The 14,715-nt window shown below is 45.9% G+C and overlaps 1 protein-coding gene across 1 annotated transcript in view; it reads left to right on the top strand.

Annotated features, from left to right (window-relative positions):
- The window catches only part of SLC26A6 (solute carrier family 26 member 6), a 37,236-nt gene extending 22,824 nt beyond the window's left edge, over positions 1–14,412 (top strand). The window contains exons 13-21 of the mRNA XM_083419840.1: positions 2,280–2,386; positions 2,959–3,028; positions 4,014–4,106; positions 5,879–5,971; positions 6,738–6,824; positions 8,735–8,935; positions 9,795–9,849; positions 11,630–11,766; positions 12,812–14,412. Coding sequence (XP_083275966.1) covers positions 2,280–2,386; positions 2,959–3,028; positions 4,014–4,106; positions 5,879–5,971; positions 6,738–6,824; positions 8,735–8,935; positions 9,795–9,849; positions 11,630–11,766; positions 12,812–12,835 — 867 coding nt within the window. The 3' untranslated portion in view covers positions 12,836–14,412. The remainder of the gene's footprint in view (positions 1–2,279; positions 2,387–2,958; positions 3,029–4,013; positions 4,107–5,878; positions 5,972–6,737; positions 6,825–8,734; positions 8,936–9,794; positions 9,850–11,629; positions 11,767–12,811) is intronic.
- Positions 14,413–14,715: the final 303 nt, after the last annotated feature.

Here is a 14,715-nt window from a genome sequence, read left to right as displayed (position 1 = left end):
TTCCCTGTAACTTGGCTTCTCGCAGTGAGGGAACCGCCAGAAGGCTCTCGGTGCTGGACCTCAGTGTCCGGGTAGAGCAATGGGGGTGGAGACGCTCCTTCAGGTATACTGGACCGAGGCCGTTTAGGGCTTTAAAGGTCAGCACCAACACTTTGAATTGTGCTCGGAAACGTACTGGGAGCCAATGTAGGTCTTTCAAGTCCGGTGTTATATGGTCTTGGCGGCTGCTCCCAGTCACCAGTCTGGCTGCTGCATTCTGGATTAGTTGTAGTTTCCGGGTCACCTTCAAAGGTAGCCCCACGTAGAGCGCATTGCAGTAGTCCAAGCGGGAGATAACCAGAGCATGCACCACTCTGGCGAGGCAGTCCGTGGGCAGATAGGGTCTCAGCCTACGTACCAGATGGAGCTGGTACACAGCTACCCTGGACACGGATTTAACCTGTGCCTCCATGGACAGCTGTGAGTCCAAAATGACTCCCAGGCTGCGCACCTGGTCCTTCAGGGGCACAGTTACCCCATTCAGGACCAGGGAATCCTCCACACCTGCCCGCCTCCTGTCCCACAGAAACAGTACTTCTGTCTTGTCAGGATTCAATCTCAATCTGTTTGCCGCCATCCATCCTCCAACCGCCTCCAGACACTCACACAGGACCGTCACCGCCTTCACTGGTTCTGATTTGAAAGAGAGGTAGAGCTGGGTATCATCCGCATACTGATGAACACCCAGCCCAAACCTCCTGATGATCTCTCCCAGCGGCTGCATATAGATGTTGAAAAGCATGGGGGAGAGGACAGAACCCTGAGGCACCCCACAAGTGAGAGCCCAGGGGTCTGAACACTCATCCCCCCCCCCCACTTTCTGAACACGGCCCAGGAGGAAGGAGCGGAACCACTGTATGACAGTGCCCCCAGCTCCCAGGCCTTCAAGACGGTCCAGAAGGATGTTATGGTTGATGGTATCAAACGCCGCTTAGAGATCCAGCAGAACTAGGAAACAGCTCTCATCTTTGTCCCTGCACATAGAACCCTTGAGTCATGAAGAAATCTCAGTGCTAGAGTTTTTATCCCAAACATTCTAGTTTTCTATGTGCCAGAATGTTTCTGTTGTTGTTGTTTTACCCAAAAATGAAAGTAGGGGCAGCATTCAAATATGTATTTCCTGCAGATCTCACTTGCAAATAATTTATATTCATTGAAGTATTTTCCAGACCCCTGCTGTGTGTCTGGCTTCGTTACCCCAGCGACTGTTTTGCCTGCTGCTCCTGGCACATGGCAGTGCCATAAATGTTGGCAACTGCAGCTGAGAGGCTTGGGCTCGTTGCAAACTTTGCAGTGAAGTACAGAAAGCTCAGCTTACATGATCAAAGCGACAGCCTTCACAAAGGCTACCATGCGTCCCGCGGTGCATCCAGGATCCATGCTTCCTTGCATCTCCTGGTACATGCAGGAACAGCACATCCCTGGATGATTCCATGCATGCTCTTTAAAATTGCTGGCTTAAAGCTATTGTTTTAGCTCTGCTTTAGTTTTTAGGCTATCTTTCATATTTTGTTTGCATTGCACTATTTTATGCTGCCTTGTGTACTTCAGTAAAGAGTAAAAGGTAAAGGGAGCCCTGACCATTAGGTCCAGTCGTGGCCGACTCTGGGGTTGCGGCACTCATCTCGCTTTATTGGCCGAGGGAGCCGGCGTGCAGCGTCTGGGTCATGTGGCCAGCATGACTAAGCCGCTTCTGGTGAACCAGAGCAGCGCACGGAAACGCCGTTTACATTCCTGCCGGAGCGGTACCTATTTATCCACTTGCACTTTGTCGTGGTTTCGAACTGCTAGGTTGGCAGGAGATGGGACTGAGCAACAGGAGCTCACCCCGTCATGGGGATTCAAACCACCGACCTTCTGATCGGCAAGTCCTAGGCTCTGTGGTTTAACCCACAGCCCCACCCACGTCCCTTCAGTAAAGAGACAGGGGTATAAATATAATAATAATGCATAGGAGCACCCAGGGGCTCCACAGTAGCCTGCACAATGTATATTAGCCACCCTCTGCCACCCACTGGATAACTCTGCAGTTGCCATGGAGGCAACAGACCTCTGTGTCATTGCCTTGAAGCTTCTGAACAGTCCCAATGGCTTGGTGCAACAGGGAACAGTTGTAGATCAGGACAGACAGTTGCATAATTCAGCAAGTTTTCCTTAAGTCTTCTGTTGATATTTGGGGGCAATTGTATTTACACTTTCTCTATTGTTTCTCTCTCTCTCTCCCCTCCCACGCTCTGCAGATGATCTGGGTTGTAACCTTTATAGCTACTATTGTGTTGAATCTTGACATGGGGCTGGGGGTTGCTGTGGCCTTTTCACTTCTCACCGTAATCTTCCGGACCCAGATGTGAGTATTCCTTGGCCTGCAAAGGAGAGGGGGAGGTGGGCTTGGGAATGGCCCTTTGCCAGGTAGCAGAAAAATGGTAGCATTCTGGTACCACCTCCTGGTGCCACTCAGTTAAAATGTCAGAGCTGAGCCAGGAACCCAGAAGATCAAGCCAGGAATCAGAGCCAAAGCAGAGAGCAAGCCATAGCCAGGAAAGATGTATCATTACCAGTAGTTTTAGCCTGAACAGAAGCACTTCATAGCCCTTCTTCTTAAGGACAGCCAGTGGCCAGACATTTGGGAAGAAATAAATATTAAAGGAACTGTGTTAGTCTTTGGCATTCATCAATGCAGCTGTCTGTAATGATGAAAGCGTGGTGATGTCTGACCAATGTGTTCACCTCCCAGGAGATACTTCTAGCCAGAACTGACACTTATCATAATCTCAGACTGGTGTATTGAACAAGTTCCAACTTTCACCCATATGAATTTGGCAACTTCTCCATCAACATAAAATTCCAGGTGTCATGAAGTTGTTGCTAAGTAGACTGAACAGAGTCTTTGCTAATCCCTCTTTTTCCATCTTCTCTAAGGCCCCATTATTCCATTTTAGGACAAGTGCCCACAACTGATGTTTACAGAGATGTAGCTGAATATCAAAAGGTAAAGTACATTTGGAAAATGACTCAGGGAGATGACTATGGAGGGGCTATGTAGAAAATGGTGTGTGTGCTTTGAAAAACAAAGCACTGTGCTTCCTCTTGGACCAAAGCAAACATGAGCGGGAAGAGCCAGGAAGATGTGCATGTCTAATGGAGGGCTGGGATGAGGCAATCCCAAGATGCAGAAGGGTTTATCCTTCTCAAGCCCTTTTGCTCACATCTTACTAGGAGCAACCTCTGTTCAACCACAAAGCATTTCACCAAGTGCTGTCTCGAATCCAGATTTCTAGCCACAGAAATCACATGCCCTGTACAAAAGCCTAGCCTTTGTTTGTTTGTTTGTTTATCAAATACTTATTCCACCTGTTAGGAGGTCCTACATATGAGTAGGCATCCAACAGAGACACATGCCCGACTGGCATGTTCTCTCCCTCCTGGTCGGTCATTCTGGACCTTTGAAAGCTTTCTCCAGCCCGAACATCACAGCGATTGATGCCTTGCAGGCATCAGCACACTTCAGGATCAGCAGAGTCTTGGCAGTCAGCGTAACAGACCCAGTAGCGCAGCATTTTGGCTAAACTACTTTATTTGCATATAATACATTCGGAGCATTCTAACTCAGCTCCTTCTTCATCAGCACCAAACAGCAAAGAGAAAGAGACAAAGGAACAAATGTCCTACATCACAGAAACACAGTAATACAAACATCCTGTCTCCGTCACTTCCCCCTATGTGGAATGAAAACATACACCATCATGTGATAAAACCAATCCCATGACTGCAACACGGGGCAAGAATCCTAACAAGAAGCACAGGAGATCAACTTTCTGCTTTATTTTCACAACACCACTTTGAGGGATGTTATATTGTAATTTGTCCACAGCGAGCTGGTGAGCTTTGTGGCTGAGTGGGGATCTGAACAAAAGTCTCCCTAGGTTCAAGCGACTGTGACACCGTACTAACTCCTTGTTTTGTTCTGTTTCTAGGCTGAGGAGATCCCAGGCGTGAAGATTTTCCGCTCCTCTGCTACGATCTATTTTGCTAATGCTGACTTGTATGCAGAAGCCCTAAAGAAGAAGGTGAGGAGGGTTCAGAAGATGTCCCTCATATTTCTTGGGGTGGCAGAGGGTTTCCATGCTGACCAAATGGCTGACCAAATGGCTTTGGACTGTATTCCGCTTAGAGGGAAAAGACAAACAAATGCAACAGAGTCTCTATTCCCACAGTTCTCTTAGTCCTCTCTGCTCAGATTTGATATAGAAAGGAAAGCCATAGACTGAAGCCCTGTTTAGTCATTCTTCATTCCCACCATAATCAGCATGCAAAGGCCACCAGGATGGGTGTGTGTGTGTGTGTGTGTGTGTGTGAATGGGTCTTATTTAAGGGTTGCTGCTGGGTGGGACAGCCGTAAGAGTTTTGTTTTGGAGAACAGTGTTGTTGTTTTTCATTTTGTTTAGCTGCTGTTTGGATTATGTTCTTATATTCCTGTTGCTGGGCCTTTATATTAACTATTTGCGGGTTCTTTAATCTCAATATATATTCACTAGCATGAGCCCATTTTGATTAGCCTATTAATATTTGTGTGACAGTTTAATTTTTGTTAGACATTGTAGTTGCTCGAGCAAGATAATTATTATGTACACTTTTCCAATATTGTGATCTGCTTTGAGCATCATTTGCCATGGAAAAGGGGCATACAATTAAACTCACAGTGATGGTGCCTAAAAGATATTAGCATAGTTAGCAGACAAACTATCCTGGGGAGGGGATTCCACAAGTGAGATAAAAAGGTAAAGGTAAAGGTACCCCTGCCCGTACGGGCCAGTCTTGACAGACTCTAGGGTTGTGCGCCCATCTCACTCAAAGAGGCCGGGGGCCAGCGCTGTCCGAAGACACTTCCGGGTCACGTGGCCAGCATGACATCGCTGCTCTGGCGAGCCAGAGCCGCACACGGAAACGCAGTTTACCTTCCCGCTAGTAAGCGGTCCCTATTTATCTACTTGCACCCGAGAGTGCTTTCGAACTGCTAGGTTGGCAGGCGCTGGGACCGAACAGCGGGAGCGCACCCTGCCGCGGGGATTCGAACCGCCGACCTTTCGATCAGCAAGCCCTAGGCACTGAGGCTTTAACCCACAGCGCCACCCGCGTCCCACAAGTGAGATACCTGAGCCAAATAGACCCCCTCTGACAATAGCTGATGGAGGGCACTGGAGGAAGATCTTAGTGTTTGGGGAGCTTGATACAGGAGAAAAGAAGTTCTCTCAGACATCTGAATCCTAAGCCAGGATGGGCTTTAAAGGTAAGCACCAGTGCTTTGAATTGTGCTTGGAAACAGATTGGAAGTCAGTGGAGTCCTTTAAGAACTGTCAATACATGTTTCCCAAAGTTTTGGTCCCAACCAGTAGCTTAGCAGCCATCTTTTGACCTAATGCAGCTTCCATGCAGTCTTCAAAGCCAGCCCTATGTACAACACATCACACTGGAGGTTATGAGAGTGTAAATAGCTGTAGTCTGCTTCTCTCTATCTTGGAAGGGGCACAACAGTTGCACTGGTCTTAGCAAGATTCTTCATGCCACTGTCAATGCTTGGTCCTCTAACAATAGAGCAGGATGAATTGGCAGCACCTAAATTACTCACCTGATCCATTACCTGAGGCCACTTGGGCCTCATTTGCAGAAGCCAAACAGAATTCATAGTATGAAAGAGGCTCATAGACCATGGCTATGGGTATCACTATATAACACGTACAAGGAGCACATAGGAAGCAAGCAAATAGGCTAGAGTGATCTATACCTTGCTAAAACCAATACCTTGCTAAAACTGGTACATAAAAATATGTCTCTTTTTCAGTGTGGCTTTGATGTGGACCGTCTTGTTGAAAAGAAGAAAAAAGCCCTAAAGAAGAAGCAGAAGAAAGACAAGAAGGAAGCCAAGAAGGCAAAGGTGGACCATTTTCTTCTAAATTACTAATTAGTGTGTTTCCATGAAGTTTATTGTGTGTGTAGTTAATTCATAAATAATTTGAGGCAAGAAGGAAAGGCAGCTAAATCATTGTTTTCATGTGGGGACCTGTTCACACATGACACTAAGCACACTTTCACTAAAAGGACCTTTGGTGTTTTGTAAATACTTGCAGATTTTGTTAATACAGCCTAAGCCAGCCATGTTTTAACTCGGGGATAGTTAGACTGTAGCCCTTCAGATGCTGTTGGACTACAACTCCCATCATTCCCAACCACTGGCCATGCTGGTTGGAGCTGATGAGGACTGGAGTCCTCCAGTATCTGGAGGTTCACAGGATAGTTACCCCATTTTCAACCTGAAGTGAGATCCATTTAGGTGGGGAATCTTTTTCAGTACAAGGGCCATTTTCCATTTTGGCAACTTTACAGTGGCCACAAACCAGAGGTCAGCAGGGCCAGAGGCAAAAGTGGCCAGAGCAATGACCAGTAGAGTGGGTCTAGTTTCTACACATGCTCTCACGCCTTGTTCTATCGTGTATGTCATAGTTCAAGGACATCTTCCAGCCACAAGGGCACAGGGTTTGAAGCTTTCCATAGAAGCTCAAGCAAGATGTAACTTCCCTGTTCCTTCTGCCCTGCTGTTCTTTGTCCCAGAAGTAATTTATGGAGGTTCTCAAAATGTCACATGGAGACACAATTTCTTTGAGTTTACTCAGACTTCTGTTCTGCTCTTGTTTTGGTAACAGAAAATGGCTTCTCAGATCAAAACAGTGTGTGACTCTGGGAGCAACAACCTGGCGTTTGTGGATATAGATATGGAGGCAAGGCCACAGGTATTTATCAATCTGGGCATGAAAGAAAGTTGCAGTCAACATTTCCAGGAGCAGGCATTTAACATGATCATATGAGTAAAACCCATAGGATGACGATGATGATGATGTTTGGTACCATGGGGAACAATCTGGATTTGTTGTCTCAGGCACCAAAATGTGTTGGTCTGTCTCTGAGTAGACTTGTTGGTCTGTCTCTGAGTAGACCCTTCATACTGTTGATAAAGTGACTCCCCACCAGAGCTACTAGAAAAGCTGTGGCACAAAGAGAGGGTTGCAAAACACAAAGTGACCTGGGCTTTCTGTTTGCAATCAGTTCTATGCCTCTTCTTCACTGAGGAGCTTCCCCACTGTAAGGACTATACACACATCTTCCCATTGGCCTGGTTCACATGTCATACAAAGTCAAACCATGGCTTAATGGAAATGTGCTGGCTCTCAGAGAAGAGGCTGTGGCTTTTTTTGCTCCTCTCCTGTCACTCTGCTGCTCTGCTATGCCCTGATTTGGCTTAATGTGTCATGTGAACCTAGGCTTGTGAGTTAGCGCTCTCCAGGCTGACCACAAGTTATATCCAAGGTTTGTCCTGAACTACAAGCTTGGGTTCTGACAACATGTTAAGTGAAATCATGGCTTCACTCAGCACAGCAACAGAACAATCGCTGAGGAGCCCAGCAGCTGCAGTTTCCTCCCTGGGAGCCCATGAGTTCCTGCGATACCATGGCTTGGCTTTGCATGACATGTGAACCAGGCCAATGAAAACAGAACCTGTTGCCTAAAGGATTTTTTCTTTTAGACAACTCATAAATTGATTGTAATAAATGGAATAATCCCAAAACCATATGAGATACAAAATATCCGATAGGCGGCCTACCTGTGCAATGAAATATCCCAAAGATGTCAGAGTCCAGCATATTATGAGGGAGATGGAAACCACCTTTCAGTGCCAGATTTAGGGCACTGCGGGCCGTTTCCTTGCACAGGGCTCCAAGCCAAGGGGGAGCAAAATTGAGATGATCCATAATTGAGAAGATCCTTTTGGGGGTGCCAAATTTTGGCCATATTACAAAAGATTAGCAAAGTCCACCCCTGCTCCTTTTCCAAAGGGGCTGTGCCTGCCGCTGCAGCTCTCCGTACATCTTCTGAATAGAGATGCCAGTTTTGGTTTCTCTTAGTTCCTCATTTCCCCAATCTTATCTTCAATTCTCCACATTTCCACATCGGTTTGTGATTATTTTTAAAGTCCTTATGAAAATTCAGCAGCATTTCAGTTCGAACTTCTAATATACACATTTTGTATGCAATTTTGCCATATATCCAGATTTTATGCAAAGCATATTTTCCCTAATTTTTATATTTCCCTTAATATGAATCACTTTTATCATACAGTGGTACCTCGGGTTACATACGCTTCAGGTTACAGACTCCACTGACCCAGAAATAGTGCTTCAGGTTAAGAACTTTGTTTCAGGATGAGAACAGAAATCGTGCTCCAGCGGCGGCAGCAGGAGGCCCATTAGCTAAAGTGGTGCTTCAGGTTAAGAACAGTTTCAGGTTAAGAACGGACCTCCGGAACGAATTAAGTACTTAACCTGAGGTACCACTGTATTAATATAAGTGCGCTAGCATATGCATTTTTAGGCACACTTTACTGCAGTATGTGCATTCTTGTGCACGTTGCTTGACTAGAGAACTGCACTGCGAAATTTGGAGAAGTGTGAATTTCCAAAGGTGGTTGTGTTTTGTTCCATATGGTGTTTTGGAACGTGCAAATTAAATGTGAAGCGAATTGAATTTCTCACCCACCCTTAGTGTTGCTGAGACACATTATGAGCAGAACCAACCTGAGAAAACCCGATGGCCAGAACATTGTTTCATGTTGCGGGGAAATACTGTGATTTTGCTTTCCTCACAGGAGCAGGGAGATGACACAGCAGCCACTGCTGCTAATGGAAGTGTGACTGACTTGGTCCCCCAAAACCAGAGCCAGCCACAACCTTCTGGCAAACCCACTTTGCATTCCCTGGGACTGAAGAAGCCTCCTCTTCACTCGCTCATCCTGGACCTCACCCCTGTCAACTTTGTGGACACCGTCTGCATAAAAACCTTTAAAAACGTAAGGAGGGGTCAACCACCAGAAGAGGGACACCCGTCATGAGAGAGTTGTTCTGTGTGCAGCCAAATCTAAAAGGCAAAGCTGCCTCATGAGGAAGACCTCTGGAAAGGGAGGGGTTTCAGATGGCCTGAGCTGTTTGACTGCCAGCTAGATGACTGAGAGCCAAAGTCCAAGTGAGGTTAAATGCAGCTTTGCATCTAAACCTGTAGGTTTCTTTAAATGCAGACAGCACCAGCTGAAGGTGCTGTGAGGAGGGGATTGAGATGTAGCAGAAGGAATTAAGCCCTTTCCTCCCCTGCTGGAGCCCTGAGGAAAATCCCTCCTCTGAAGCTGGTGTTTGTTTTGGGTTTTTGTTTTTTGCTTTCCCCACTGGTGCTAATACTAACTTTAAAGGAGAGATTTAACATCCCGTCTCTCTGGCCCGTCAAAAGGGGTTTCCAACAAACTGTGGCTTCGATTACATTGTGATGGCTAATCTGTGCTTCTGAACCTTCCTCATCACCGGCTTTCATCTGTTAATTGCTTCTCTCTCTCTGCCAATCACATCTGTCACAGAAATTACTGGCATTTAAGACACCAAATAATCCAAATCAGTCAAATGTGAGGAAGGCATTTTATTTTCTCTGTTTTTCTTTGGCAGACATCTTAACCACTGCCCAATGGCCATTGCTACCTACATAAAATTCATTGATTTCAGCAAAAGATTGCACAGGGAGGTCCATGCAGATAACATGTGGGCTTTGTGGAATAACTTCCTAGTATCTGAAGTTGCCCTGCCGTGGCAGGATAGGCAAATGCAACCCCTCAGGTTCCTGCGAAGTATCTTGTCTCAGTTGTTTATTCTTGTTGTCCTTGGCAGATATTTAAAGATTTCCAAGAGATTGAAGTGGACGTGTTTCTCGTCGGTTGCCATGGTAAGGAGTTCTAGGAAGTCACGGGTCAGCCACACTGCAGTAAGCAAGTCATAGCCTGTCAGGGGCTGGACTGGGGAGGAATGGTGGGAGCCACACACACCCTTCTCCTGAACCTTCCCAAGGGCAGGAGGACAGTATTGATTTAGAACAGTGGTTTGCAGAGGGGCATAGTCCAGAGGGGAAAAGCTGGGAAATACTGGGTGAGGAACAGCTAGAAGAGGAAACACCAAGAGAGAGACGGCTGGCAGATTCAGTATCTTTGGACAGCATTCCTGGACCTCCCTTTGCCTAAGACTAGAGTGGTTGGAGAGTGATAGAACAGAGAGCGCAGAGGCAACAAGCTCAGATTACCTGACGTAGGAGTGATGTAGATTAATGGGGGAGGAGAGGGTGAGCCTGTACAGTGGTACCTTGGGTTACATACGCTTCAGGTTACAGACTCCGCTAATGCAGAAATAGTATCTCGGGTTAAGAACTTTGCTTCAGGATGAGAACAGAAATTGTGTTCCGGCGGTGCGGCGGCAGCAGGAGGCCCCATTAGCTAAAGTGGTGCTTCAGGTTAAGAACAGTTTCAGGTTAAGAACGGACCTCCGGAATGAATTAAGTACTTAACCTGAGGTACCACTGTACTGGGAACAATGCCATTTCTATAAGAGATATGCATTCCTTTGTCTCTCACTGTGATTATTAAAGAAACTAACTGGTAAGAACACTCCTTTCATTTGATCTGCTTCTTCACTGCCACCCGGGGAGGGATCCGATTCCCCAAAGCCGAACATAACCTGAGAGTGTGTGCATCTTCTATCGCTGGTGATTCCTCCATTCTCGGCCTTGTCCTGGATGCGCACTTCCTGCTGCCCTTTGGACTTCTTCTGTTTCATAGTCACATTATTCCATCAAGCCTTTGAATTGGTTAAAAATGTGCTACTGAAAGGCAGAAGGAGCCAGTGATCCAGATGCTGTGGCAGAGGACCCAGGACATAAGTGACTATAATTTGTGTTAAATGACAGTGGGACGCACAGTTGCTCATGCAAAAGTTTGAACCTGACTCTTGTTAACTATTCAGGATATGTGGCACAAAAGTCCTTGTATAACGCTGAGAATTCACTACATTTGCTTCAGCTGCTACTGGTTGGGGTCCCACAACATCTGGACGGCATCACAGCAGCCAACCTCTGCCCAGTCTAAATCTTCCTCTGCCCCCCCCCCCCATTAGATCAGCAACTTCAAGGGCAAAAGTGTCTCCCATCTCCCCTGTGGTGGTAATAGCATCCGGGAATGATTTAGATCAGGGAAAGGGATGAAAAGGTGAAAGACTCTTTTCCAGAGAACCAGTTCCCAGAGCAACTGCAGGGGGCTGCTGGTTAGCTAAGCAGACACACTCCTCACACTAAGTGGGAGGTCCTAATTGTAGATTTCCCACGGCATTACGCCTGGTTTAGTCCTAAGTGGAAAAGCTGCTCTGTGCCATGGCTCTTACGTCATGCCCAACTTGTGAGCTTCCAGGGATATCAGGGCAGCCAGCAGTGGAGACATTTGTTGTTGTTTAGTCGTTTAGTCATGTCCGACTCTTTGTGACCCCATGGACCAGAGCACGCCAGGCACTGGAGACATACCCTTAGTCTGATCCAGCCAGCAAATCCCTATGTTCTTGGCTTAGAGGAAAAAACAGGTGATAGGCAGGTTTGAGCATTCATGGTTAGTGTGGCTGGCATCAGTTGGCGGAAGTGGGCTGAAACGGCACCCTCATATGGCTTTTCCTTGTCTTTCCCTTTGTAGCTTCCGTCATTACCCAGCTGGAAAGAGGCAATTTCTTCAGCCAGACAGTCACCAAGCAGCACCTTTTCCCATCTGTACATGATGCTGTTACCTATGTTACCAGGAACCGGGGAGAGAGCTTGCCACAAACTGTCACAGTACGTGGTTAGCCTTTTCTTTTCTTTTCTTTTCTTTTCTTTTCTTTTCTTTTCTTTTCTTTTCTTGCTGGAAACTTTAGTCCTAGAAATCTCACAGGGCAATATCGCATTGCTACTTCTAAGTCAGGCATTCAGACCACAGTGGTGGACCTGTTCATCTTCCTTGCTCAGCCCAGGGTTCGATCATAGATGTCATTAGGCCTCCCTACATTGAAAGGCCAGTGCACACTCCACAGCCTGATCTGTAGAATGGGTGCACCATATCTCGAGTGTGCTAGGAAGACTCTCCCCATCCATTGTGTGCTCTGCCCATCAAATGTACATTGCTTTAACTAAGACACAGCCAATATACTAACCAGGAAGTGGCTTGATCAAATGCCTTCTTTACCATGGACTACTAGTTTGCCTGAGGCAAGTCATTACTTCTTCGCCTTGACCTTGCTTCTACAATTGTAACATGGGACTTATCTTGTAGGAATTGCCATACCTGAGCAGTCATGCAAACCCCCAACATATGTGTTTTAATTGCAGGCAAGTCTGTTTGCACAAATGTTGGTTGTTGATCCGCATGTTCTGGTAAAATTATCCCATCATTTTTATTGTTGCAAAGAGTCTGACAAGAAAAGTGATGGGAAATTGCAGTAGAAATTGCAGGATAACAGCCTCTAACTGGCAGTGTTGTGTAACATTTGTGCAGACATGTCAGGATGATCGCTCAATAAGCCAGTGACATTGTATAAAATCTGTGCAAGTTACTTGTAAATGCTCAGTAAACTGCTGGCCTGGAAGCGCCCTCAGAGGGGATGTTGTGAAAACAAGAAGCTATTTTCCATCCAGTTTGTACAAGAGTTATTCCTTAGGCAGATCTTGACAGCTTCTTTGATGGACAGTCTATGACTGAACAGGCGCTAGAGGAATCTATATACATCTCTATCAGAGATATGGATACCTCAGATAGTGAACAAGTAAACGGAAGAGAAGTGTTGAGTTAATTTGAGGTTCTCTCAGAAATCAATGCTAGCAACTTTATTCTTCATCTTCACAGGATAACAACGCCACTAAAATGTAACCAGCGGAATCATCTGCTCCTCCAATTCTCACAGAGGAGCCAGCACCTTTTCAGATGACTATATGAATTGGCTTTTATCAAAATAGTTATGTGGGATTCTCCACCACTGGGTGGTGGGAACCTGCTTTGCCTTTTTTTTGAGAGAGAGACTTATTGGGACCTTCAAGAAACTGAGACTCGGTTGAGGGCCTTCCTGCCCACCTACTTTAAAACTCTACAGTTCCTGCCGGGGAGGGGGGAGAGACCCCTTTCAGACATTGGAAGTGCCTCACTTGTTGCTATGGCTACTTTTGGATTTTTCCGCCGAATCCTGCCAACTAATTGGGTCATCTGCAGCATTCTCTACCTGTTCTAAGTGCCTATCAAGCTGGAGAGGCAGAACACTAACATATTCCCTCTAGGGGCCTTGAGTCCCTACTTATTCCTTCTCTCCTGGATTGCAATTTTAAAACCATGTCCGTGGCATCTCCAGTTACAAGGATCAAGTAATCAGTGATTAAAGGGACCTGTTGGAGAGGCGCCATCATCCAGAGCAGAAAAGGTGGATCTAGACGGACTCTCTATAAAGCAGCTTTATATCTTTGAACTTGCCCCATTTCAATAGACCCTAACTATAGCTTGCTGAGACAACGTACAGGAGGCAAGGTCAAGAGGAATATTACTGCTTCTGGAAAATTATATATGTATTGAAATAATAAATGAATGGAAGTCTGACCTGAGAAAGATTTCATGTGAAAGAGCCCCGCTGGAATGGATGGGATGTGCTGGCGCCCACCTCTTAATTTGTTTTAGATATGTGGGATCTTATATATCAAATGTCCTTGCCCATTTTGTATGAGGTATACATTTAGCAGAGTGCGACAACAACTGATGTAATTGCAGAAAATATTCCAGACATACATTTTTGTTCTGCCTGAAAGCTGTTCCAGTTTTTCTAAGCTTTGCTAAACTCCATTCACTTCAGAAGAAATCAATGAATGCAAAACCCGAACCCCAAGGTCAAGAAAAATGTAAATATGTACAGATTTTACTTAGGAAAACTCATGTAAGAAATTAGATACTATGTCCTTTATTATTGTTGTTATAAATTTGTGGGGGACCCCCAAAACCATAAAAATTAATAAATGGTAGGTTTTTGATTAATGGATGAAAGTACAAGCTGCAGAACTATGCCAGAACAGGAATCCCTGGGCTGGCTTATGCAAACCAGCCTGGCTGGCCTGGTGAAGAGTAAATATGTTAACAAGACAAAAGGAGTTGATGGGCCATCTGAGAGGAATCCATTGACTTGAGGAGACAGATGCTGCTAAGGTCATGGGGGGGTGTTTGAGGTGACAGGAAAAGGGAGTCTGGAAGCAAGGGGTTCTGGGAAGGAAAAAGAGGAAGAAAGGCTGGGATCCATCTTTGGGGAGGCTGGCTGAAGGCTGGATGGGAGAGATGCCTTAGACTCCAGGGCTGCACTTCTGCAGGGTACAAGCCTCTCTTGAAATGCCTATGCTTGAAATGACCAAGATCTGGACTCCCTCCATGCAGACTGAAGGTGTAAATAGGTGAATAAACCGTATTTCTTAAAGCTATGATAGTCTCCACCGTGTCTCAATTCTCCAAAGGACCACAGATCCTGGGTGACTGCCTGGAACCCCATGGATTCTTGCCACCAACTCTCTCTCTCTCACACACACACACACAGAGGCACATAACTTTTATAACATTATTTATCACTTATGCAATTTATGGTTCCCATCATACCAGATTATTTCCAGAATAATCTGCCCAAGTATTAGGGTGGAATGGAACGGCAGTTCATTCTCAGATGCATTCAGAGCAAGGTCAACAACTAATGAGAATTTTAGACATCACGTGTAAAATAAGTTAACATT

This window comes from Podarcis tiliguerta (assembly GCF_965153285.1).
Source record: "Podarcis tiliguerta genome assembly, chromosome: 2".
In the NCBI taxonomy this organism is placed as follows: Eukaryota; Metazoa; Chordata; class Lepidosauria; order Squamata; family Lacertidae; genus Podarcis; species Podarcis tiliguerta.
Note: the sequence above shows the minus strand (reverse complement) of the source record. Positions and strands in the feature narration are given on the sequence as shown.